The 21565-nt window shown below is 36.9% G+C and overlaps 2 protein-coding genes across 6 annotated transcripts; one reads left to right on the forward strand and one right to left on the reverse strand.

Moving 5' to 3' along the window:
• Positions 1-200: 200 nt before the first annotated feature.
• Positions 201-12157, forward strand: LOC144473098 (putative multidrug resistance-associated protein lethal(2)03659). Of its 5 annotated transcripts, none has more exons than XM_078186686.1 (12): positions 201-390; positions 5251-5393; positions 5758-6009; positions 6368-6623; positions 6698-6872; positions 7053-7209; positions 7753-7955; positions 8630-9938; positions 10202-10416; positions 10569-11647; positions 11834-11941; positions 12017-12157. In XM_078186686.1, exons 2-12 carry the CDS (start codon positions 5320-5322, stop codon positions 12047-12049), a joined length of 3861 nt encoding a protein of 1286 aa, XP_078042812.1. In that variant the 5' UTR covers positions 201-390; positions 5251-5319; the 3' UTR covers positions 12050-12157. The 5 variants fall into 5 exon arrangements, with proteins under 5 accessions (XP_078042812.1, XP_078042836.1, XP_078042821.1 ...); XM_078186710.1 differs by having other exon boundaries at positions 201-371; XM_078186695.1 differs by lacking the exon at positions 201-390 and adding an exon at positions 412-838.
• On the reverse strand, positions 12036-21146 carry LOC144478244 (uncharacterized). The gene is given in 14 exon segments (XM_078195996.1): positions 12036-12545; positions 12652-12807; positions 12894-13001; positions 13198-13297; positions 14859-15147; positions 15285-15856; positions 16452-16516; positions 17002-17046; positions 17399-17554; positions 17640-17747; positions 18254-18353; positions 19323-19611; positions 20145-20592; positions 21068-21146. Coding segments are annotated over 14 exon segments (2493 nt in total). The 5' UTR covers positions 21074-21146; the 3' UTR covers positions 12036-12494.
• Between the last annotated feature and the right edge of the window lie 419 nt (positions 21147-21565).

Genomic DNA, 21565 nt, shown 5'->3' on the forward strand with positions numbered 1-21565 from the left:
TATAGATAATACTAAAGCTTCAGTATTTAGTATCTGATTATTTCTTTCGAACATGCATAATCTTTACAGTAAAATGGCACAGCACAGTAAACAGCTTCCTGTGTATCCAATTACGTAAACAGAATATTAACAGCTGAAACCTACTCTACGCTCGGTCCAGATTTAAACATCCCGCTACCTAACCAGTACGTGATTCGTCCTGTTTGCCAAAGATGGCTCCGTTAGTCCATTTGCACCAGGTGCAACTCTGTGAATCACAAACTTCGTTTCGTCTCGGAACACGTTCCCCGTTTAATGGGGCTTTGCCTTGAAATAAAACAAAAGGAATTCTTATAAAGAATCACTTCTCACTGAGATGTATTGCGAAAAACGTGAGTTTCTAATCGGCTGGTAAGTACAAGTCTGGTGACAGGACTCGGTCGATCGCACACGTACGTTCATTGTGAAACCGGCAACCCTTAGAATAGTAGATATACAGTGACTGACCGTTTAAGCACGAGTGTTGCACAATTGATAGAAAAGAACTACCTACGAATCGAAGGAAAAGTATTACCTTGATCGATACTATACGACTACAGCATGGAATGCGTATAACTGCAGACCTGAGGTCCCCATAGTTCGTGGTGTAACAGAGCATGCATAAATGTTTGTACTCACTCGTTTAGTACGTTAGTTTGGTACACACTGCTAGACGGTGTGTAGCACGGTACGTTGTGATTCGGTTTCGCTGGCAGTTGTCAACAATCACCGGTAGTGACATCGAACACCAAAGTACTGGTCTTCGTCCATTATCACAGTGACGCGAGTGTTCTGCCAACAATTACACCATCTTTCGTCGGTGAGATATGTTAGAATTTAACTTATTTTTATTAGAATCGATAATGAGGAACTAACACTATTTCGAATCCAAACTTCGATTCGACTTATACTAGAATCGGGTAAAATTTGAATTTAAATCCAAAGACACAAGTTACATGCATTGGAATATCAAGTGTATAAAAGTTTGGTAAAGTTTGTTTCGGTCTTATAAATGTAAGTATCGGTGCTATTATGCCTTTGTCTCGTGGAATCTCCAGTAGTAAATCGATATTAGCAATATATCTGTATCATACGGATGTTTATATTATCAATAGATAAACGTTTCTGTTCATGAATATCGGAATTAATTATCATTTAGAGGACGAGCGAAAGCGAGCAAGATACACGAAGGCTCGAAAACTCTTATAATATAGGTAATATAATAGCATAGGTAACATAAATAATCGTTGTTTTTAGGTTCTATATAGGTTTTAATGTAAGAACCTGAGCTTAAACTATGTAGTTCGATTTTTGGTTCTTCATAACAGTTATTCAGAATAAAGATTCTTCAGTTTTCACCAGAACTATTGTATTACGGTTTGAAACAGTTATTTTCGGAACCTTTTCAAGTCCTGGGTATGAGAAAGCATTTTGTTTGCATCTCTCTCAGTAATCTATAATGAGAAGAACCCGGGTATTAGAAGCGACATTATTGCTCTGAAAAAAATCAAGATTTCTTTTATTTCCACGAGGTTGGTAAATGCGAACCCTTGACAAAGAAAAAAAGGAGAGAGAGAGAGAGAGAAATGTTCCATTATGAGAGCGGCTGCACGAAAAAAAGGTCAATTATTTAAGATATTCCAAATTGCTAATAATATTAAGGCAGATTTCTTTCAAAAAGACAAAAAAGCTGCGAAGTAAAACAATCCTGTATCAATGTGGAGAGAATATATCATCCTAATTAGTCATCATGTCACAATAGTGGCATAGGGGCCCGTGACATTTTCTTTCTTTTCTTTTCACGAAACTCTTTCTTCCGAGCATTGAATCATATCACTGTGTTTTCCTCGTGTAAAATTTCAAATATTCTTTTCCTTTTATCAGAATTCTGGACTAATTGTTCGCACGTGCGTGTTCGTTCCTTTACTGCGGCAATTGGTGGAGGCGTTCATTAAAAACTATACTATACATATAGATGCTATGCATATCAGTTAGTCACTTATGTTTATTTTACGCTGGAATAATTAAGACATCTATGCTGGTCTTTTTGTTCACCTTGGTGCCTACGAATTAAAAAAAAAGAAGTATAGGTAGAAATATATTCACGTACGAAATATAGTTTTACCACGTTGATGTCGGCGCCAATATTCACAATTTTCTCTGTGATTCGGCATCCGAAATTTACAAAAAATAAATAATTATGTTAAGTTTATAATATTGAATTTCTATGTTTTTACTATTGAATATCTGTTTATAATGTTCAGATAGAATAACATAAACCTATTTTGTAGTATCTATTTTGTGAAATGCAATCAAAATAAACAAATGTACGCAGTCCACGGGTCTAACACGTATGATCCACCGGCAGGTCAAGCCATCGTCAACGTGTTAAATTAGATGTAACACTTTTCACATAAAACAATTGAAGTCTTAAAAGATATCGAAGTTGCATTGTTACCTGTTACACACGTCTTTATAATCAGACTATTCTTTTACTTTGTTAAATGTTTTCTCTAGTTATTTGTATTCTTGCACCGTCTCTAATTAGTACAATGTTTTCAACAGAAAATTCTATTTATTTTAAATATTTAAGCAAGTATATAGGGGTTACCTTGAAATCCTCAACAACGTTTTACTCGATACGATTCAGTGACACCGCATTTCGTCTACATTGTTTATATAGCAATATCTTATACCAAATGTTTACATCGACTCTCGTTACCACTTTGTGTAATATATGCTGCAATCGCCTCGAATCCGTGATGAAAAGTCTTAGAACGCAAAGGCAGAAGAGAATTGAATATCCTTGAACGGTCAATTAATACTTGTGACTCCATGATTCTACGCTCATCTTTCTCATGCTCGTGGACTACGAAAAATTTCCACATCTACTCCGTGGAATCTTGGCATCCCAGGAACAGGAGGTCTGTGTCGAGCGTAATATCATCTCAATGTAGGTTGTCCGCAAATGTTATATTTATCAAGGAAACTACAAATGAAATTACAAGTTATGGCATTGAAGAAATATATTATTGTAATTTGTTCCTTCCTTAAACACATTTGTTGTTTAAAACACTGTGAGTATGCATGTAGTTCATAGCTTTGCTACAACACTTGTCGTAGCAAGTTGATCTTAGGGTTCCGCTCTTGAATTTATTCAAAACGCAAGCATTGGACAATTCTGTAATCTTCTAAATATCAATTCCCGAAAGTTTGTGTAAAAAAAGCCAGCAATTACATAAAATTCCCCATTACGTCATCGAAAATTTCCTAATTTCATCGAAAGAATATTTTCTGCCTTGATAAATTTCAACGTGAGATCATATATTCTGTAAGCAGGAAATATTATACTAGAATCTCCATAATCGAAGGACCAATGTAATAAATCTCCTGTCGCGCCCAAATATTTGTGTTGCGGGACGCAAAATTAGAAAGAAATGATTTGATTATTGATAGCATTCGGTACGTCTTGCAATCGGCAGACAATGCACATATGTTCACAGTGTCGCCGGTCAATCATCTTGAAATGAAAACGAGTGTTTATTTAGACGCGCGTGTGAAAACCCGGCGGTGCGTCGACTCTGCTTGAGACAGTGAGCCTCTGTAACCTGATTGTAAATCTGACTGGAAATAAAGGCTGATAAAATATAGAAGAAAAATTCTGTTCAGACGACAATGTCTTGATTCGATATGAATATCACATAATGTGATATTCTAATACACTGTATACACTGCACGATCGCAGAGATGCAACTCGAATTGTACCTAACGGAAAAGATATTTCAATCGTGTTTCGTATCATTCTCATTTCCTTGAACTGTTTGTCACCACCACTTCGGTGTACGCTGATATCGAAAGTAGTCACTCGTCTCGTTCAACGTCAACATCTAGTGTGCGTAAAATCTGTTATAAATCTGTCGGCAGGCAGTGCTAAAGTAAATAGATCGATCACAATGGAATATGCCGTTTCGAACAGAATCGAAATATTACGTGAGCGTACATTGTTCGTTTACTCATAAAATATCATAAAATGCAACTCATGATAAACGAGCATGTCATCTGCTTTGTTTAATTGCATTGAACTATTTTAAATAGCGCTGTGTCACGCACATTGTTTTCACAATTAATCTACAATTGCTCTCAAAATGAAATCTGCCGATCGAAAATGTAAACATTACGAGACTACGTATAGGAAGTGGATTTGTTGAATAACAAAGCAATTGACTGTGACATTCCAAGCAGGGGGCTGATGATGAATTAAATGATCCCGCATCTACGTTTCACTGATGTGTACCGCACGCGGTATGATTTCATACTGTTCCTGTTTAGAGGTCTGTAAATTAGGCTTGGTTAAGGCGGCAAATATTCCTTATATGATTAATTTAGAAGCGCTTTGACAGTCAAATATATTAGATGGCTTAACATGCCAGTCGATATTAAAGCATTAAGGACAGTTCTTCGGGTTTAGTGTGTCGAAAACTGCTTCGAAGACAACATCAGTGCTTCGCGATTGTGTCCACGACTGTGATTACCATACTTCAGATTAAAGTAATCGAAAATATAGTATACGCATCCCATATATCTCGGTACGTATTTATTTACCAATTGCGATTCTGTCGAGGAATCACTGTTCCCGTTATTCTCATAATCTAGTAATCAGCATGTTTGATTTGTTTATTGCTCTCGCATGAAATCTGTGGCTGGCATCTGCTTAGCATTGGAACAGTTATCGCTTTTATCATTCTTAAGGGTTGCTGGATGGTGACCTGTACCATTTATTTGAAATTGTTATCGCCTTCTGCTTTCCTGGAAGATGTAATCTATTATAATTGACCAGACTGTAATGTATCCACGATAAGCTTCGATAATGATCGGTAGCACGAACAGTTCACATCTACTGTAACTTTCAACAAACGCGCACGCGATTCCGTAGAATTTGCATTGGTGAGTTCACGGTGATCCCTTTGTCCTGTTCTTTGTAAAATCATTAACTAATTAAACCTGGAATATCACAAAACGAAATCTCAAAGAATTTGCATTTTAGAGTCGATAAGACTGTATAACTGCATTTTTGTTTTACTATTTTATCTGCATTTCTGTTTTACTTTTTTATCTGCATCTTTTAATTTTTAACCGATAAGTTGTACATCGAAAATTGAGAAAGAACTTGCTGATATAAATATCTGTTAAGATAGTATCTCATTATATTCCTGTTCAATCTCTTGATTCCAGAAAAATGACAGACACAGAATAGATATATTTTTCTAAATACTTTGAGATGACCAAGCTGCTTTCGCTGAAATGGAGAAAAGCCGAAGAACGGAAGTGAAGAATCCACGACAGAAGGCCAATGTGTTATCGGTTCTATCATTCTCGTAAGGATATGCTATTTCAACGGATATCGTATTTTGCATAAGAGAAAGTTACTTATATTTTTATCTTTAGAAGGTCTAAGGAATCTATTCCTCCACACTTAGTTACAAAACTTATACAATAAGTCATTTGTGAAACTAAAATATACGATTTGCACAAATATAATTCATGTGATCCTAACAACGAAATTTTTCTTTCTGCTGAACGTCTCTTATCACTATAACGTGAAAAATCAAGATTTCATCTGTAAAAGGGTTTCCTCATCCTTGAGATTGATTTTCAGCGGGGAAAAAGAATCGAAGGAAAGATTTTCCTCGGCGTTCCTAAAATTTCAATGCTTTGAAAACGTATTTTCGACGGAAACAGGTGGACATGGAAGCTGTTCGCGAAAGGCTTCAAACGAGAATTAAACGTGGACGATCTCACTAGTCCTCTGCAGGAGGATAAGAGCAGCAATTTAGGTCAACGCATAGTGAAGAATTGGGAGGACGAAGTGAAACGATGTGAGAAGAGGAAGGACGGCACTAAGCCGAGTTTGTACAGAGTACTTTACAGATGCTTCGGTAGCACAGTCATATACACTGCGCTATGGATGTTTCTTCAAGATTTCGTTCTACGGTACGATAACGAACGTCCATCGCGACACACTTTATTTGGCATCGGTACAAAGTGTCTATTGGTTGTCCATTGGTCGTAGTTATGAAACATCTTACGTAATACATAGATCAATAACAATAAATTACAAACTGTCTCGAAGATGAACGAAAGTTGAATTCGTCTGTGATCTAGAGACCAGTGTTACAGTTAAGGGGTTAACTGGTGTTATTATGTTGACGCGATCATTATTTTTAGTAAATCGATCTCGCTACGTGTCGATAATTCTTTTCTGTCAGCTGAACTCGACACATTCCGATTATTAATGATGAAAATTTCGTGGCAAGCATTCGCTGTAACTTTGTTCACTCTGTTTTTTTAGAATCATTCAACCGTTCCTGCTGGTTAGGTTACTGCGTTATTTTTCTGATAGTAAGAAAACATGGACCACCGATATGTATTATTACACGGCGGCGTTCTGTCTGTTCCCTATCGTCGACGGGGTTATCTCGCACTGGGCTTTTCAGACTTTGATACACGTGGGCATGAAAGTCAGAATCGCTTGTTGTACTCTGATATACAGAAAAATCCTAAGACTGTCCTATTCCGTTCTCGACAACGACACGTCCACCGGACAGGTAACGAGATAATTAACGGAGAGTCTCGTTAGTCTTCATCGGATCCTGCGACTTATTTGGCATCGATTTTGTAGATGGTGAACTTCCTGAGCAACGACGTGAACAGGCTAGACTACTTTGTCTGCAGTATTAATTACTTATGGATCGGACCGATGCAAATGATTCTAGTTACTTATCTTATATTCCGCGAAATAGGATTGGGAGCCATAACCGGAATGTCGGTGGTCCTACTGAGCATACCATTGCAACGTAAGTGTCGTCGGTAGCTTTAGTTTTTCGCCGAAGACATTGTAATATCTTCGAGTAGCACACTTTGTCGGAAAATGCTAATGGATAAGCAGCCCGAGCAACATTCGCGTTTCTTATCGATGTATATCCGAACGTGAGGCAATTACATTATTGTTTAAATTTCTTGTTTATACACTGCAGTATACCTCGCACGAAAAGTGTCGCATTTGACTTATGGTTCGGCAGTGAAAACTGATAATAGACTCAGGTTAATGAATCAGATCATCGCTGGTGTCGAATTGATCAAGATGTACGTTTGGGAGATTCCGTATTCTCTTCTTGTGGAGAATGCCAGAAGGTAAGAAAAACATTTATGATTGCATTATCTCGTCTAATTTCTGATTTCCACTTCCTCGTCAGTTTATATTTATTTGTTGGCATACAGAGTACGACTGAATAATACGTAAAAGCGGCTGTAGGATCATACCTGATAAAAAAAATGAGAAAGACAAAATAGAACACAAGTTTGTTATTTAAAACTTCGTTTTCAAGAAGAACAAATTGAAAAATTTTTCATGGTTAGACGTGCCAGTTGAATGATTTTTCAAACACATTTTTCTCGAAAACAATGCCTCAGATGAAAAATTTGATTTTACTTTTATTTTTTAATTTTTTCTCAAATGTCTCCCTATACACATATATATCTGCTTCTATAGTACATGTTGTTCGGCCATACCCTGTATAATTACACCTGGGACACGGTAAAATATGATTAGAAAATGTAGCAGCTAATTTTACGAAAATTATTACCTAAAACAGTTATTGCCACAAGTAATTTCTTTGATGCTTTTTATACGAAAGTTTTTATGCGATGCTTTCTATGCGTTACTTTTTCCACCAGGAAAGAGGTAGACGTGATAAAAAAATACTCCATTGTCAAGCAGTCCGGTTTAATTTTCGAGTGTAACATACCTCGAATTAGCCTCTTCATAACGATATTGACGTACGTCTTTACCGGCCACACCGTTGATGCGGAGAAAGTGTTCATGATAACGTCGTTTTTCGTAATCATCCGCAACTCAATGGCTATCGGCTTCCCTATGAGTAAGTTCTTCCATTGTTTCAATCGAAATCAATTTTCATCACTCCGATTATCTGACCGTGTTAACGTATTCGCGGCCGTTGACATAATATCTGTGGCTGAAAGAGAAAACATTGCATGTCACAATTTTCATTAAGAAGGCATAGAAACATCAATAAATAGTAATCGAAACTTTAAGCGAATATATTTCGAAAGTGAATCGCCAGAGTAATATATTCTTTTTTTATGAATTACAAAGACAGGTTTTTAACTTTAAAACGTACGCTTTTGAAAATGTGTTCTTAGCAAAAACTTCAATATTTTTTCTCTTAAAATCCCGATATTTTAAATTGTTTATCACGATATCTCAAGGCCTGTTCAGCTAATCGGCGTTAAATAAATTGTGTATCTTTGGCACACTGGTTACGGTGACCGATACGATAACTAAAACAAAACGATATATTGTTTAAGCTTCACGACCCGTTGTAGATTATTAAAGGAGCAAGAAATTGATACTCAATTTCCACAGTATTATCATCATTTAAATTCAATCAATTGCTAAATACACATTTTTATATTGACTTGTTTCTTCGTAATTACTCTATGAATTGTAGAACAAACATCAATTTTTACGAGTTAAGAAAAGCTGCCATGATTTAATCGAAACAATATTAACGAGACTTTGCAACCCATCCAGGTACTCAACAGTTGGCGGAAGCAACAGTCTCGATCAAGCGTCTCGAAAAGTTCATGATGTATCCGGAGAGGTCCGACTCTCATACGATACAGAACCAATTGGCCTCACAATCGACACCCGTGTACTTAAAAAACGTCACTGCCAGGTGGGACCAATTCAGAGACTACACATTGCAGGACGTGGACTTATCGGTGAAAGCGGGTAACTTTATAGTCATAATAGGTCAAATAGGATCTGGAAAGAGTAGCCTACTGCAAGCGATACTCCGGGAGTTGCCGTTGGAAAAAGGTGTCCTGGAAGTACATGGAAAGATCAGTTTCGCGCATCAGCAGCCTTGGATTTTCGCTTCCTCGGTGCGGCAAAACATTCTATTCGGCCAATCCGAGGACGAAGCTCGTTACAAAGAAGTGATTCGAGTGTGTCAATTAACAACGGACTTGATAAACCTTTCGCACGGCGACAGCACAATGGTGGGTGAACGAGGGATCAATTTGAGCGGTGGTCAACGAGCTAGGATCAACTTAGCCCGGGCTGTATACGCGGGGGCTGATATTTACCTTCTTGACGATCCTCTATCCGCCGTGGACCCCCACGTGGGCGGTCGAATCGTCGAAGAGTGTATTTGCGGTTATCTGAAAAACAAAACTAGAATCCTGGTCACCCATCAAACACAGTATCTGAAATTCGCCGATCAGATCATCGTGATGGACAACGGAAAAGTGGCGGCTAAAGGCAGTTTCGTGGAGCTGCAAAATATGGATCTGGACATGATGAAGATCTTCCAGAAAACGCACGAGAACGGAGAGTCCGAAGAATCGGAGGACAGGAAGGAGAAGAAACAGGTGATCGAAGACACAAAGGAAGTGGAAGCTGTTGCCTCCGAGGAGCCGATTGAAATTGCCGAAACCAGGACCACCGGCAAGATTTCAATCGGCATCTTGTTAACCTATCTGAAAGAGAGCAATAGCTTATGTCTAATTGTTCTAATGATATTGTGTTTCGCTCTCAGTCAAGGGATGGCGAGTGGCACTGAATATTTGATCGCCTTCTGGGTGAACAACGAAAATGCGTTATTCGTTCAAAACGAGAATGGTACGCAATGGTATGGTCCACTGACTCGAACTAGTATTATTTATATTTATAGTGTATTGACTGTGACCACCGTGTTCGTCTTTATAATGGAAACGTTCCTGTTTTATGCGGTTTGCATGCGGTCTTCTGTAAATTTACACGCGCGCATGTTCCACAGCATCGTACGCACTCCCATGTACTTTTATAATACTAATCCTGCTGGCCGTATATTAAACAGGTATGTACAATATTTATAAATTTTCTGTGTGGACTCGGCTTCCATCCTAGCAATTTATCTATGTAACATTATGGAGGAAAAGCTGTATTATATTACAGGCTGTTACAAGATTGAATTTGATATAATAAAAAGTAATGACGGGTCTAGTCCACTTCATCGATTGATTGATACTTTGGAGCATAGTAAAATAATTCAAGCCGGTTCCATGCAGAAATATCATTTCTCGAGGATTTCGATGATTCCAACATTAACGGGATTTTTAGGTTGTCCAAGGATATTGGTATCATCGACAAACAGCTGCCATTCACTATGTTCGATGTTCTATTGATGGCCTTAACTTGCACCGGCACCATAGTAATTCTTTGCAGCGTCAGCGTCTGGCTGCTTATACCAACAGTCCTACTTGGTATCGGTTTATATTATATGCAAGTAGTATATATTACAACTAGTCGGGCCGTTAAACGCCTGGAGGGTGTCAGTAAGTATAGTTCTAGAGAAATATGTATATATTCAGCGACGAGGATATTTAAAAATTGCGGAAGCATATTTATATCAGTAATATTTTAAATCATTAGTAAATATGCTTCACACAGTTAAAAGAAAAATAATCCAGCTTTTTATGGTTTCCAGCTCGATCGCCAGTGTTTGACCACGTAGGTGCTACATTACAAGGTCTTACAACAATAAGGGCGTTCAAGGCCGAGAAGTTAGTAACCACGAACTTCGATAACCACCAGGACCTCCACTCCTCCGCCTGGTACTTCTTCTTTTCCTGCTCACGCGCTTTTGGTCTCTACATCGAAACGATTTGCATGACGTACATGGCCCTGGTGACGATCATGTTCATAGTGTTCGATGACCTGGCGATCGCTGGTGACATAGGTTTGGTAATCACTCAGATCGGCGCAATTATTATGAACCTGCAGTGGGGTATAAGACAGACGGCAGAGTTGGAGAACGATATGATATCTATAGAAAGAGTCTTGGAGTATAGTAACCTCGAAGAGGAACCCTTCTTGGAAAGTAAACCGGATCAGAAACCTCCGGAGAATTGGCCCTCGAAGGGGCTCGTAGAGTTTAGGAACGTGAAACTGAAGTACGGTCCCAAAGGTTCCTATATCTTAGACGACATTAACTTTGTGATCATGCCCAAAGAGAAGGTTGGCGTTGTCGGGAGAACCGGTGCTGGCAAAACCTCATTGATTAGCGCGCTCTTCCGATTAGCTTACATCGAGGGCGAAATCCTTATAGACGAAATAGCTACCCACACAGTGGCGTTACAAGACTTCCGTTCGAAGATCAGCATTATCCCGCAGGAACCGGTACTGTTCGGCGGAAGTCTACGCCGTAATCTGGATCCCTTCGACGAGTATTCCGACAACGTTTTGTGGGAAGCTCTGGAACAAGTCGAACTCAAGGAGACCATCACTGACATGGCCGCCGGTCTGGATACCAAGGTGGCTGAGGAGGGGTCAAACTTCAGTGTTGGTCAACGTCAATTATTATGCCTTGTTCGAGCACTGATTAGGAATAATAAGATCATGGTGCTAGACGAAGCTACCGCCAACGTCGATCCACAAACTGACTCCTTGATCCAAGAAACGATCAGGAAGAAGTTTGTGGATTGTACTGTCTTCACTATAGCGCATAGACTAAATACTATTATGGATAGCGATAAGATTCTCGTAATGGACCGCGGTCGCCTCGTGGTAAGTGTTTTTGAGACTTTGGCAAATCAAATTCTTTTATCGATTTGGTTCCTCAGACTTTTTTCCTTTTAACAAAGAAAAGTGAGATATTTAGGGTAGGCGTGGCCTCCTTACTTCGAGAAAATACTTCAAAATAGTGTAAGTCTTTTTCTTAAAGAACTTAATTTCTAAGTTCGACCATTTCAGGAATTCGACCATCCGTACGTTTTGTTACAAAAGAAAGGCTATTTCTACAATATGGTGCAGAAAATTGATACTGCGATGGCAAATAGTTTGATGGAAGTGGCGAGAAATGTGAGTAATACTTATTATACGAGCAAGTAAAAAATACAATGTCACGTGTTAATATGTCCTGCGTCGATTTTCCAGTCTTTTTACAGGAAAAACGAAGCGTCGACTTGAAGATTGTCAATCTTTGTCAATATTAAAGATACAACGATGTTTGAACACACTTTTGATACAATTTGTATTTTACCGATCAAAACTTGCTAGATGTGTCTTCAGTTATACAAACTGTTAACGAAGCTTAATGCTTACACGCCAAAGTATTCTTCATTAATCATAAGTATAAACATCGGTAACTTTTTCTACGCAAATCACCGCAATTTAAATATTACAAAACAGAAAATATTGAGGTATCCGAAGAGAACGTAAAAATTTTTCCTACTAATAAAACATAATTTATATATTATCAATGTAACTATATTTTTTTACCTTTAAAACAAGTATGCAAAACATAGCACAGAAAAACTTTAGTGAACAATTCTAAACTTATTATACATACATTGATAAATAGAAATTTGCAGCTAAACAATCACCTACTTATATATTACTTTCTTTATCTCTATTAGACTGTAGTTCGCAGTACAGAGAGAAACGCCATGGAAGATTTTACAATCTGTTCAAAAAAATCGATAGATATCATTTTCGTGTAATTTTACTAAATACATGTCTACGATTATTCATTGTTTTATCAATTAATAGAAACAAGCGGAACTGCTTACATTGCTGAAGCCAAAAAGCGTAAATTTGTAGTATTTCCCAGCCGTTAAGTACTCAGCTTTCTGTCCGTTTATTAAACAAATTGCCAAAGATCTTCTGTCACTGTTTGTGATATTCGTCCAATCGGTATCGTAGAACGCTTCGCCCACTTGCTGCGACTAAATATCGAGATAATTTTAGTATTAGTCTTTATTTCGCAGCCAAACTTCAGTATTATTAATGATTGAAATGAATAAATACGAACCTCGTGAACAAGCTGTTCGCCAATGTAGGAGTACAAATACAACCAGGCTGCTACGATGATAGAATACAAAATAAAATTAACAGCAGCTACCGCATCTTTTGCAAGCATCTGTATTATACAAAAGATAGTATTTTCAAATGGAGAATGTTAAAAAATATGGAATTTCATCTATGGAATATATTTCTTATCAATTTAGATTGTCAAGCTAATTTTCACAATAAACATTGTGATTATATACCCACGATATTAATTCTTTATATTCCTATATTAAATATAAGTGCCTTAAAGAGATTCAATTACATACGATTATCACCACGTACATAGAAACGCCCAATCTGAAACTACAATTCAGATATTCTATCACAAGGATATGGTGGAAACAGTCGTTTAGAATATTTGACAACCTGAAATACATACAAATAAAATTACTATAGATAGGAAGAAATTTCTACGTCATTACTGGATTTATCATTTCACAATAGTAATTGAGAAATGGACCCAATAAAATAGAACTCGAATTATTCAATATATTCAGAAGAGAGACAGTCCCGGATAAAGATATATACTTCTTTATTATCATTTTATTATAACTGCGACAAAAATATGGTAATTTAAACGATAGAAGAATGTTTTGAGACATAAAAATGTTTACAGGTAATTACTACATCCGGTTTATGCCAAAGAAATCTGTTTATTTCTGGCAAAACAGTGAATATTCAGTAGTTAATTAATGCAGTTACAGCTGTATTCTTACCGAGTTAACAAAAAGGGAATATAGTCAAACCTGTGTTTGTGCGGTCTTTTTTTATGCATTTTTTTGTGCGGTATATGAATATCGACATATTGAATTTAAAATAAATAAAAAGAAATGTTTAAAAGTACAAATTAAAATTTTTTAACATGTTTTAATGTGTAATTTAATTTTTATTTTGTTTGGAAAGCCCTTTCCTGCTATTTCGTGAAGCTTTGACATATTTTCTAAGTGAGACTTTTTTTATGCAGTCCCTTTTTACTGCATAAAAAAAATTTCTTTAATATGTTGTGAAAAATTATTTTTTATAACTATTTATGAAGTTTCTGAATATTTTTTTTTGTGCGGTAGATAGGGACCGCACAAAAACAGATTTGACTGTACATGGATTGTACATGGACAGAAAATGACACGAAATTTGCTAGTTTGGAGATCACAAAATTATTCTGAAAATATAGAAACGTGAAGGGGTCAGCCCCACATTTGTACCATATAACCGAACTGTATTCATAGTTCAAAAACGAGAGAACAATCTAAGATCCAAAAAGAATATTCTGCACCGGAAAGTTTAAATATAACGCTATTTGAGACAAGTGACATCACTTATGGTTAAATTTTAAATTAGATTACGTACGGTGTCCGTACAACGCCAATACACGTAGTGATAAAACAATCAAACTGCTTGCAAAAATCATCTACTGATGGTAATTTTAAGCATCTCAAGATATTCATAAAGGAGGTGACAATTTCTTAAACCATAAAAATTTTTTTGTTAACCCCGCGGTGCTATCTATGGCAGAGTTCAAAAACCTCAATATTACCATTTGTCGATAATGTATACATCCGCACGATACATGTTTTGTCGCTGCACAGATTCCAGAAAGCTATATCGAAATGTCACCACCAGCATCGACACTTTCTCGAATAACGCTATTTTAAAACTTTCAAGAACATATTATTTTCCCCAAAATTAAATTGTTCTTTGTTTGCAATGACAAATAATCTTTGTTTGCATGGTTCATATACAGGAGAGTTTCTTGGACGATTTGGTATCTTTATAATATTTTTCATCTATAAATGTATCTAAAAGCTGAGATTCCAATACAGTAAAATTTCGATCGGTATACCGGGAATAGAGACTGTACTGGCTAGTCAAACATGCCTAACAATTTTCTCTTTTAGCTTTTGAATCAGAAAAAAATTTACGTACTCACTCCAACAACTCCAGATGCTCGATCACTATAGTTTTCATCCTTTGATGGAAATGCTCCGTGGATTCCGTTAGGGACATTCGTATGCGGCACGCCAACATCGAAAATTTTCCGCAAATGTGTAACGTTGAGGTGACAATCAGACTAGCTTCTGCTGCATGATACACCCCGAGATACGCAGCAGGAAGTTGACAGATGTATACGATAGTGTACATTTTAGTGTTATAGTGGTAGTCGAAAAACATATGAGCCCGAAAAGGTAGTACGTAGGGTTGTGTATTATTGTCTTCATCTATAATAACGTTATTACTCGGAAAAACGCAATTTTTTATACTGAGATATTAAACATTAGTATTTTTTAACACAATTTTTTATACTCAGATATTAAACATTAGTATTTGTGAGAATACTGAATCCCGCTACGATTACCTGCACCAGAAGCAGTCAGTAGACCTATCAAGGGACGCGCGAACATCATGTAAGCGACGACGAATGCAAACACCGACACATATTTGCCGAAATAAACGGATATGCTGTTGTACTTTTGATAAAGTCGTTTCTCCTCGTCGTTCTCGAACAATATCGCGCCCTTTATATCTTTTTGGATTTTCCCGATCACCACCGGCAATTTCTTGCTCGTGCGAATAAGAACAAGAATTAACGTTACCGAAAGCGAGACAGGCCACTCCGTCGCGCTAACCACCAACGTCTCGAAATTGTGCAAAACATCGTACGTGTCCCAAGCTTGCATCAGTATTAGGAAAAAGAAATACGACACTATTAGCATAAATATTTTTGGACTGTTTTGATGTGGCATCACACCGCCTATCGTAAATATTCGTCGACAGTACGCGAGAGGGTCTCTGATTTCGTTGGAATCGCTGCTCTATAACATTTTCGACAAACCAATTCCCACACGTAAGAAATGCAATGTTAATAATTTACCTACCAATGATGATCTATTTGTTTTTTTTTGAAAGCCAATAGTCAATAATTTAGGGCTTTGTAATCAATGTTTCAGTACCAATGGTAAATTTTCACTTTTGAACAAACTCAGCAAAAAGAATAGACGTGAGCTTTGCAATAAGCTACCGGTAGGCAAAGTGTCAACTTAAACATTGTTACGTGTAAAACGCTTGCTCGTTGGAACAACTAAAATTTTTCATCTAAACTAAACACAGCGTCTTCAAAGTATTTTATTTTATGATATTTAGTTGACGCAAACAAGCGTTTCGCATGGAACAACCGGGGGCGAACCACATCGTCTCGCTTACTGTCATCGCGCTTCTATCCTTGATTTCGAAACTGAAACGACAACGGTATAGCAAGTGTTTTTTACGCGATTTCAAGCGTTCAACGGACAAAGCGAATTAAATTGAACCTTTCCAACAATGTGGGTAATTACTGAAAACTTTTGTGGAGTTTCAGTCATTTTTTATCTGCCGCCCGCGATGGTACATGCGCACGGTTTCTTCCAATAGGGACGAAACTTCGCAAATCGGAGGTCAGAAAAAGGTAACAAAGATAATTGATCTAGTGATTTGTACTTGCAATTTGAACAATCGATCTCGCAGAATTATTTATATCATGCCGAACCGAGGGTCGACAAGAAGTAAGAACGGTCGATAGGACTTCAGTTGCATTTTGCAGTCTTCAAATATCTAGTGTAAAGAATTGCAGGCAGCTGAAAGTATCTCCCAGAATCACCTTCCAAAAGTTTCATCATTTCGATCTGGACTGGGAGTTTCATCATAACATTAACAAACATATTGCATTGTTAGAATCCTTGCTACTTCTAGGTGATGGAAAAGTCCTTACATTTTTGTGCAAATGCGGGAAAAATGTAGTAAGTAAAGCCAACTTTTTTTGAACACTGTATTTCTATCTTTAGTACCTAAATACTAGATTTATCTTCGTGAGACTCCGAACATGTGCATTAATAGAGAGAAACTTCAAAATAGACGAATACCGCCACCGTGGAAATTATTTGCGCTGCTCTTATTTTCACTTTCAATAACTAAAATGTTACGTTTATGTTTTTATTCATTATGTTTTATATTTATTTTTAAACATATGCAATGAAAAATAGAAATTTGCAATTAGACTATTACCTACTTATATATCACTTTCTCCAGCATCATTTGACTGTTGCTCGCAGTACAGAGAGAAACGCCATGGAAGATTTTACAATCTGTTAAAGAAACGGATAGAAATCATTTCTTTGTAATTTTACTAAATACATGTTTGCATAGATTCATTGCTTTATTAACCCCTTGCACTATAATAACGAGTCAGACTCGTGACGAACGTTTCGTGCACGATTCGATAAATATGGCTGCCAATCATTTCTTTTAAATCGAAAGAAAATTTGAATCTCCTGTCATTGAAATCTGGGAATGAAAGTAAACGAGGATAATCGGGACACAAGAATCATCTCATGACATCAAGGAAATAATTAAAGATGAAACAGTCGTAATCAAAATAGCTCTGAAAGACGCACTAGTACAGGGGGTTAATAAATAAAAACAAATGGTACTCCTTACATCGCTGAAGCCAAAAAGAGTAAATCTGTAATATTTCCCAGCCTTCAAATACTCGGCTTTTTGCCCGTTTAACAAACAGATTGCCAATGATCTTCTGTCACTGTTTGTGATGTTCGTCCAATCGGTATCGTAAAACGCTTCACCCACTTGTTGCGACTAAATGTTATGGTTGCTTTTTATTAGGGTATATTTAACAGACGTATAACAGCATTTTTAATGGTTGAAATGAATAAAAACGAACCGCCTGAGCAAGTTGTTCACCAATGTAGGAATACAAACACAACGAGGCTGCCACGATGATGACATACAAAATATAATCGACAGCAGCCACTGTATCTCTCGCAAGCATCTACGGTATGAAAACAGTGTTAGAAGGAAAACCAACATTACCTTCTCACATGCAAAAGAATTTTGAAATAATATCTTCTTATTTTCTAATGCTAGGTATTAAAAAAATATCAAATATCGTTTACGAAACTTGTTTCTTATAAATCAAAATTATCAAATTTTCGTAACAAACATTGTGATTTTGAAACACTACAATTAACCCTTTGCACTCGAGTGGTGACTCTGAGGCACCTCTAAAATTGTTCTATCATGTCTCAAAATAATTTTCACAAACGAAATTTAGATTTCAAGAAATGGTTAAACACTGAAACTGTTGATATCAGTTACAAGAATCAGTTAAAAAATGACACTTTGTTACATAGAATAGAAATCTTACGAGTCAGAAATTTTATTTCAGATTTACGGTCAAAATAGCTTGGAGTGCAAAGGGTTAATCTTACGGCTGCTACTCGTTATTTTCATTGCCTTGCATTAGTGTATGTGCCTTAAAGAGATTCGATTACATACGATTATCACCACGTACATAGAAATTCCCAATCTGAAACTACAGTTCAGATATTCTATCAGAAGGATATGCCGGAAACTGTCGTTTAGAATATTTGAGAACCTGAAATTCATGCAGATATAATTAACTATTTAAGTGAAGACTTCTAATTCTACTTTCGGTTCACAAAGATTATTACTTTTATCTCGTTTATCATTTCACAATAGCATCTGAGAAATGGTTAATTAAAATAGAATTCCAATTATCCTGTATGTTGGGAATCGAGACAGTCGGAGAATCAAATATACCAGATAATTATATTTTAAAAGGTGTCCCAAAAGTCACTTGCAATCAAGAATTAAGAAGTTCCCGAAATTATTTGAGCAACTCTTTCCTTAGCAAAAATGGTAATCCGAGGCTTTGCTTACGTGTTATTAACGAAAAACTTGAGCCAATGAAAAGCGAGATCGGTTTGCGCGAAGCGGTTGATCCACAGAGCAAAACTGATCTTGTCTGCTCGTTCGTTCGATCGCCAGGTGTCAGACAATCCCGTCTTTCATTGGTCCGCGTTTTTCGTTAATAATTCGTAAACGAATCCGTGGATTGCTCTTTCGTTAAGGAAAAAGTTGCTTCAGATGATCTGTGAAACCCATTAGTTCCCGATGTCGAGTGACTTTTAAGACACCTTATATATTCCTCTTCATTCTCATTGAGACAAAAATATGGTAAGTGTGAGCTCGAAGATATTTACATCTATTTATACGACAGAAATCTATTTATTACGGTTGATATGGCTACAGATGCATTCTTGACGAGTTAACAATTTAAAAAATATATGAAGAAGTCTTCCCTGCATTTGTACCACATAAATATAGTGTATTCATTTTTGGAAAACAAGATAACAATGTATAATCCGAATTAAATTTTCCGCTTCTGCAAGTAGTCACTACTAGCACCGTCACTCTCCTAAATAATGCTATTTTAAAATTTTCGGGAAGAGATCATTTTACCAAATTTTAAGTTATTCCCTTTATCATCAATAATAAATAAACTTTTCTAACTTTTGAGTTAAACGAAAATTTACGTACTCACTCCAACAACTCCAAATGCTCGTTCACTATAGATTTCATCCTCTGCTGGAAATGTTCCGTGGATTGCGTTAGGGACATTCGTATTCGGCACGCCAACATCGATAATTTTCCACAAACGTGCAGCGTCGAGGTGACGATTAGACTAACTCCGGCTGCATGATACACTGCCACAAACGGCGCAGGAAATTGGTAAATGTATAACATAGCGTATATTTTAGCGTTGTTATAGTAGTCGAAAAACATGTGAGCTCGAAATGGCAACACGTAGGGCTGTGTGCTGTTGTCTTTATCTGGAACAAAGTTGAAAATTAAACACTACTATTAGAGAATACTAAATACAGGGTGTCCAAGTTTTTAAGGTTCAAACTATGTAAGTGTATTCTATGGCACAAAGTAAGAAAAAAATGTTATGTAAACATATCGAGCTTTATTAAGAAGTTATAACAAGAATTCGTTGCTTTCCTAATACCCTTAACAGTCTGCACGTGGCTTGGTTTTACGGTACGTTAACGACTATTGGGTCCTTTAGATCCTCCGAATCCTTTACACTAATAGCTATTACTGGCGAAAATTCATTTAAATGTTTGGTGACCTTAATTAGTAAACATAGCTCACATAAACGCACTGAAAAACACAATATTGTTGATCTAAGTAACAGCAAGTTAATTAGTATTCCTCTCTTGAATTTTTGTTATAACTGCTTAATAAAGCTCTATATGACCTATGTTTACATAACATTTTTTTCTTACTTTGTGCTATAGAATATACTGACAAAATTTGAACCTTAAAAACTGGGACACCCTGTATATACCGCTGAAGTTACCTGTACCAGAATCTTTCAGTAGGCCTATTAATGGACGCGCGTACATCATGTAAGCGGCGACGAATGCATACGCCGACACATACTTGCCGAAATAAACGGATATGTTGTTGTACTTTTGATAAAGTCGTTTCTCCTCGTCGTTTTCGAACGATATCGCGCCCTTTACATCTTGTTGGATTTTATCGATCAACACCGGCAATTTCTTGCTCGTGCGAATGAGAACAAGAATTAACGTCACCGAAAGCGAGACAGGCCACTCCGTCGCGCTAACCACCAACGTCTCGAAATTATGCAAAACATCGTACGTGTCCCAAAATTGCATCAGAATTAGGAGAAAGAAATATAACACTATTAGTTTGAACATTTTCGGACTATTTTGCTGTGGCATCACACCGCCTATCGCAAATATTCGTTGACAGTACGCGAGAGGGTCTCCGATTTCGCTGCTCTATAACATTTTCGGCAAACCATTTCCAACACATAAGAAATGCAATGTTTATAATTTACCTACCAGCGATGATCCATTTGTCTTCTGAAAGCCAACAGTTAAAAATTCAGGACTTTGTAATAAATGTTTCAATACCGATGGTAAATTTTTCACTCGTGAAATAATATAGCAATAAAGTTAGAAATAAGCTTAATAACGAGCTTAACAATAAGCTTTCAGTAGGCAAAGTGTCAATGTAATCGTTGTTGCGAATGAAACGCTTGCTAGTTAAAATAATGCGATCTTACATTTCCACGGATTATCGAGAGCAGTAAAGGGTCTCTCGCTCTCTATTCTGAATAATTCCCAAAAATTACTTCTTTCCGCTTCAAAATTGAACACGCCGTTTCCAAAAAGTTTTATTTTGTGAGTTTGGTTGACTTAAACAAGCGTTTCACGTGGAACAACCACGAGCAAATCGTGTCGTCTCGCTTACTGTCATCGCGCTTCTATTCCTGATATCGAAAGCGAAAAGGCAACGGTACGGTAACTGTTTTTTACGCGATTGCAAGCAATCAACGGACACGACTGCACATGACCATTCAAGCAAAAAATACAAACCAACCAAATTGCAGCCGTCCTTTCGGTGTGGGTAATTATAGTGAAGTTCTGTAGTGTTCCGATCATTATTTTTACCTCCCTCCTAAGGTGGTACGTCCGTGGGATTTGTTCGTATAGAGACGTAACTTCACAAATCGAACGTTAGAAAAAAAGATAGTAAAGATAATTGAACAAGTGATTTGTGCTTAAAAAATGAGGAACGATGAATTGTTCGTGCAGAATTATTTATCATACTGATTTGAGGGTGGGAGAAGTTTAGAAAAAATAGGGACGATCGATAGAACCACAGTTACATTTCTTGAACTTCAAGTAGTGTAAAGAATTGTTGACATCGTGTTACTCTGCCGCGATCCTTTTCGCTTAGAGTTGAACT

This window comes from Augochlora pura, chromosome 2 (assembly GCF_028453695.1).
Source record: "Augochlora pura isolate Apur16 chromosome 2, APUR_v2.2.1, whole genome shotgun sequence".
Classification (NCBI taxonomy): domain Eukaryota; kingdom Metazoa; phylum Arthropoda; class Insecta; order Hymenoptera; family Halictidae; genus Augochlora; species Augochlora pura.

What these genes read in the sequence shown, in the direction of transcription:
- LOC144473098 (XM_078186686.1), top strand. Translation starts at nt 5,320, where the DNA reads ATGGAGAAAAGCCGAAGAACGGAAGTGAAGAATCCACGACAGAAGGCC. An exon ending in TAAACGCCTGGAGGGTGTCA is followed by an intron (nt 10,417 to 10,568) that starts GTAAGTATAGTT and finishes TATGGTTTCCAG; the next exon opens with CTCGATCGCCAGTGTTTGAC. An exon ending in TGGACCGCGGTCGCCTCGTG is followed by an intron (nt 11,648 to 11,833) that starts GTAAGTGTTTTT and finishes CGACCATTTCAG; the next exon opens with GAATTCGACCATCCGTACGT.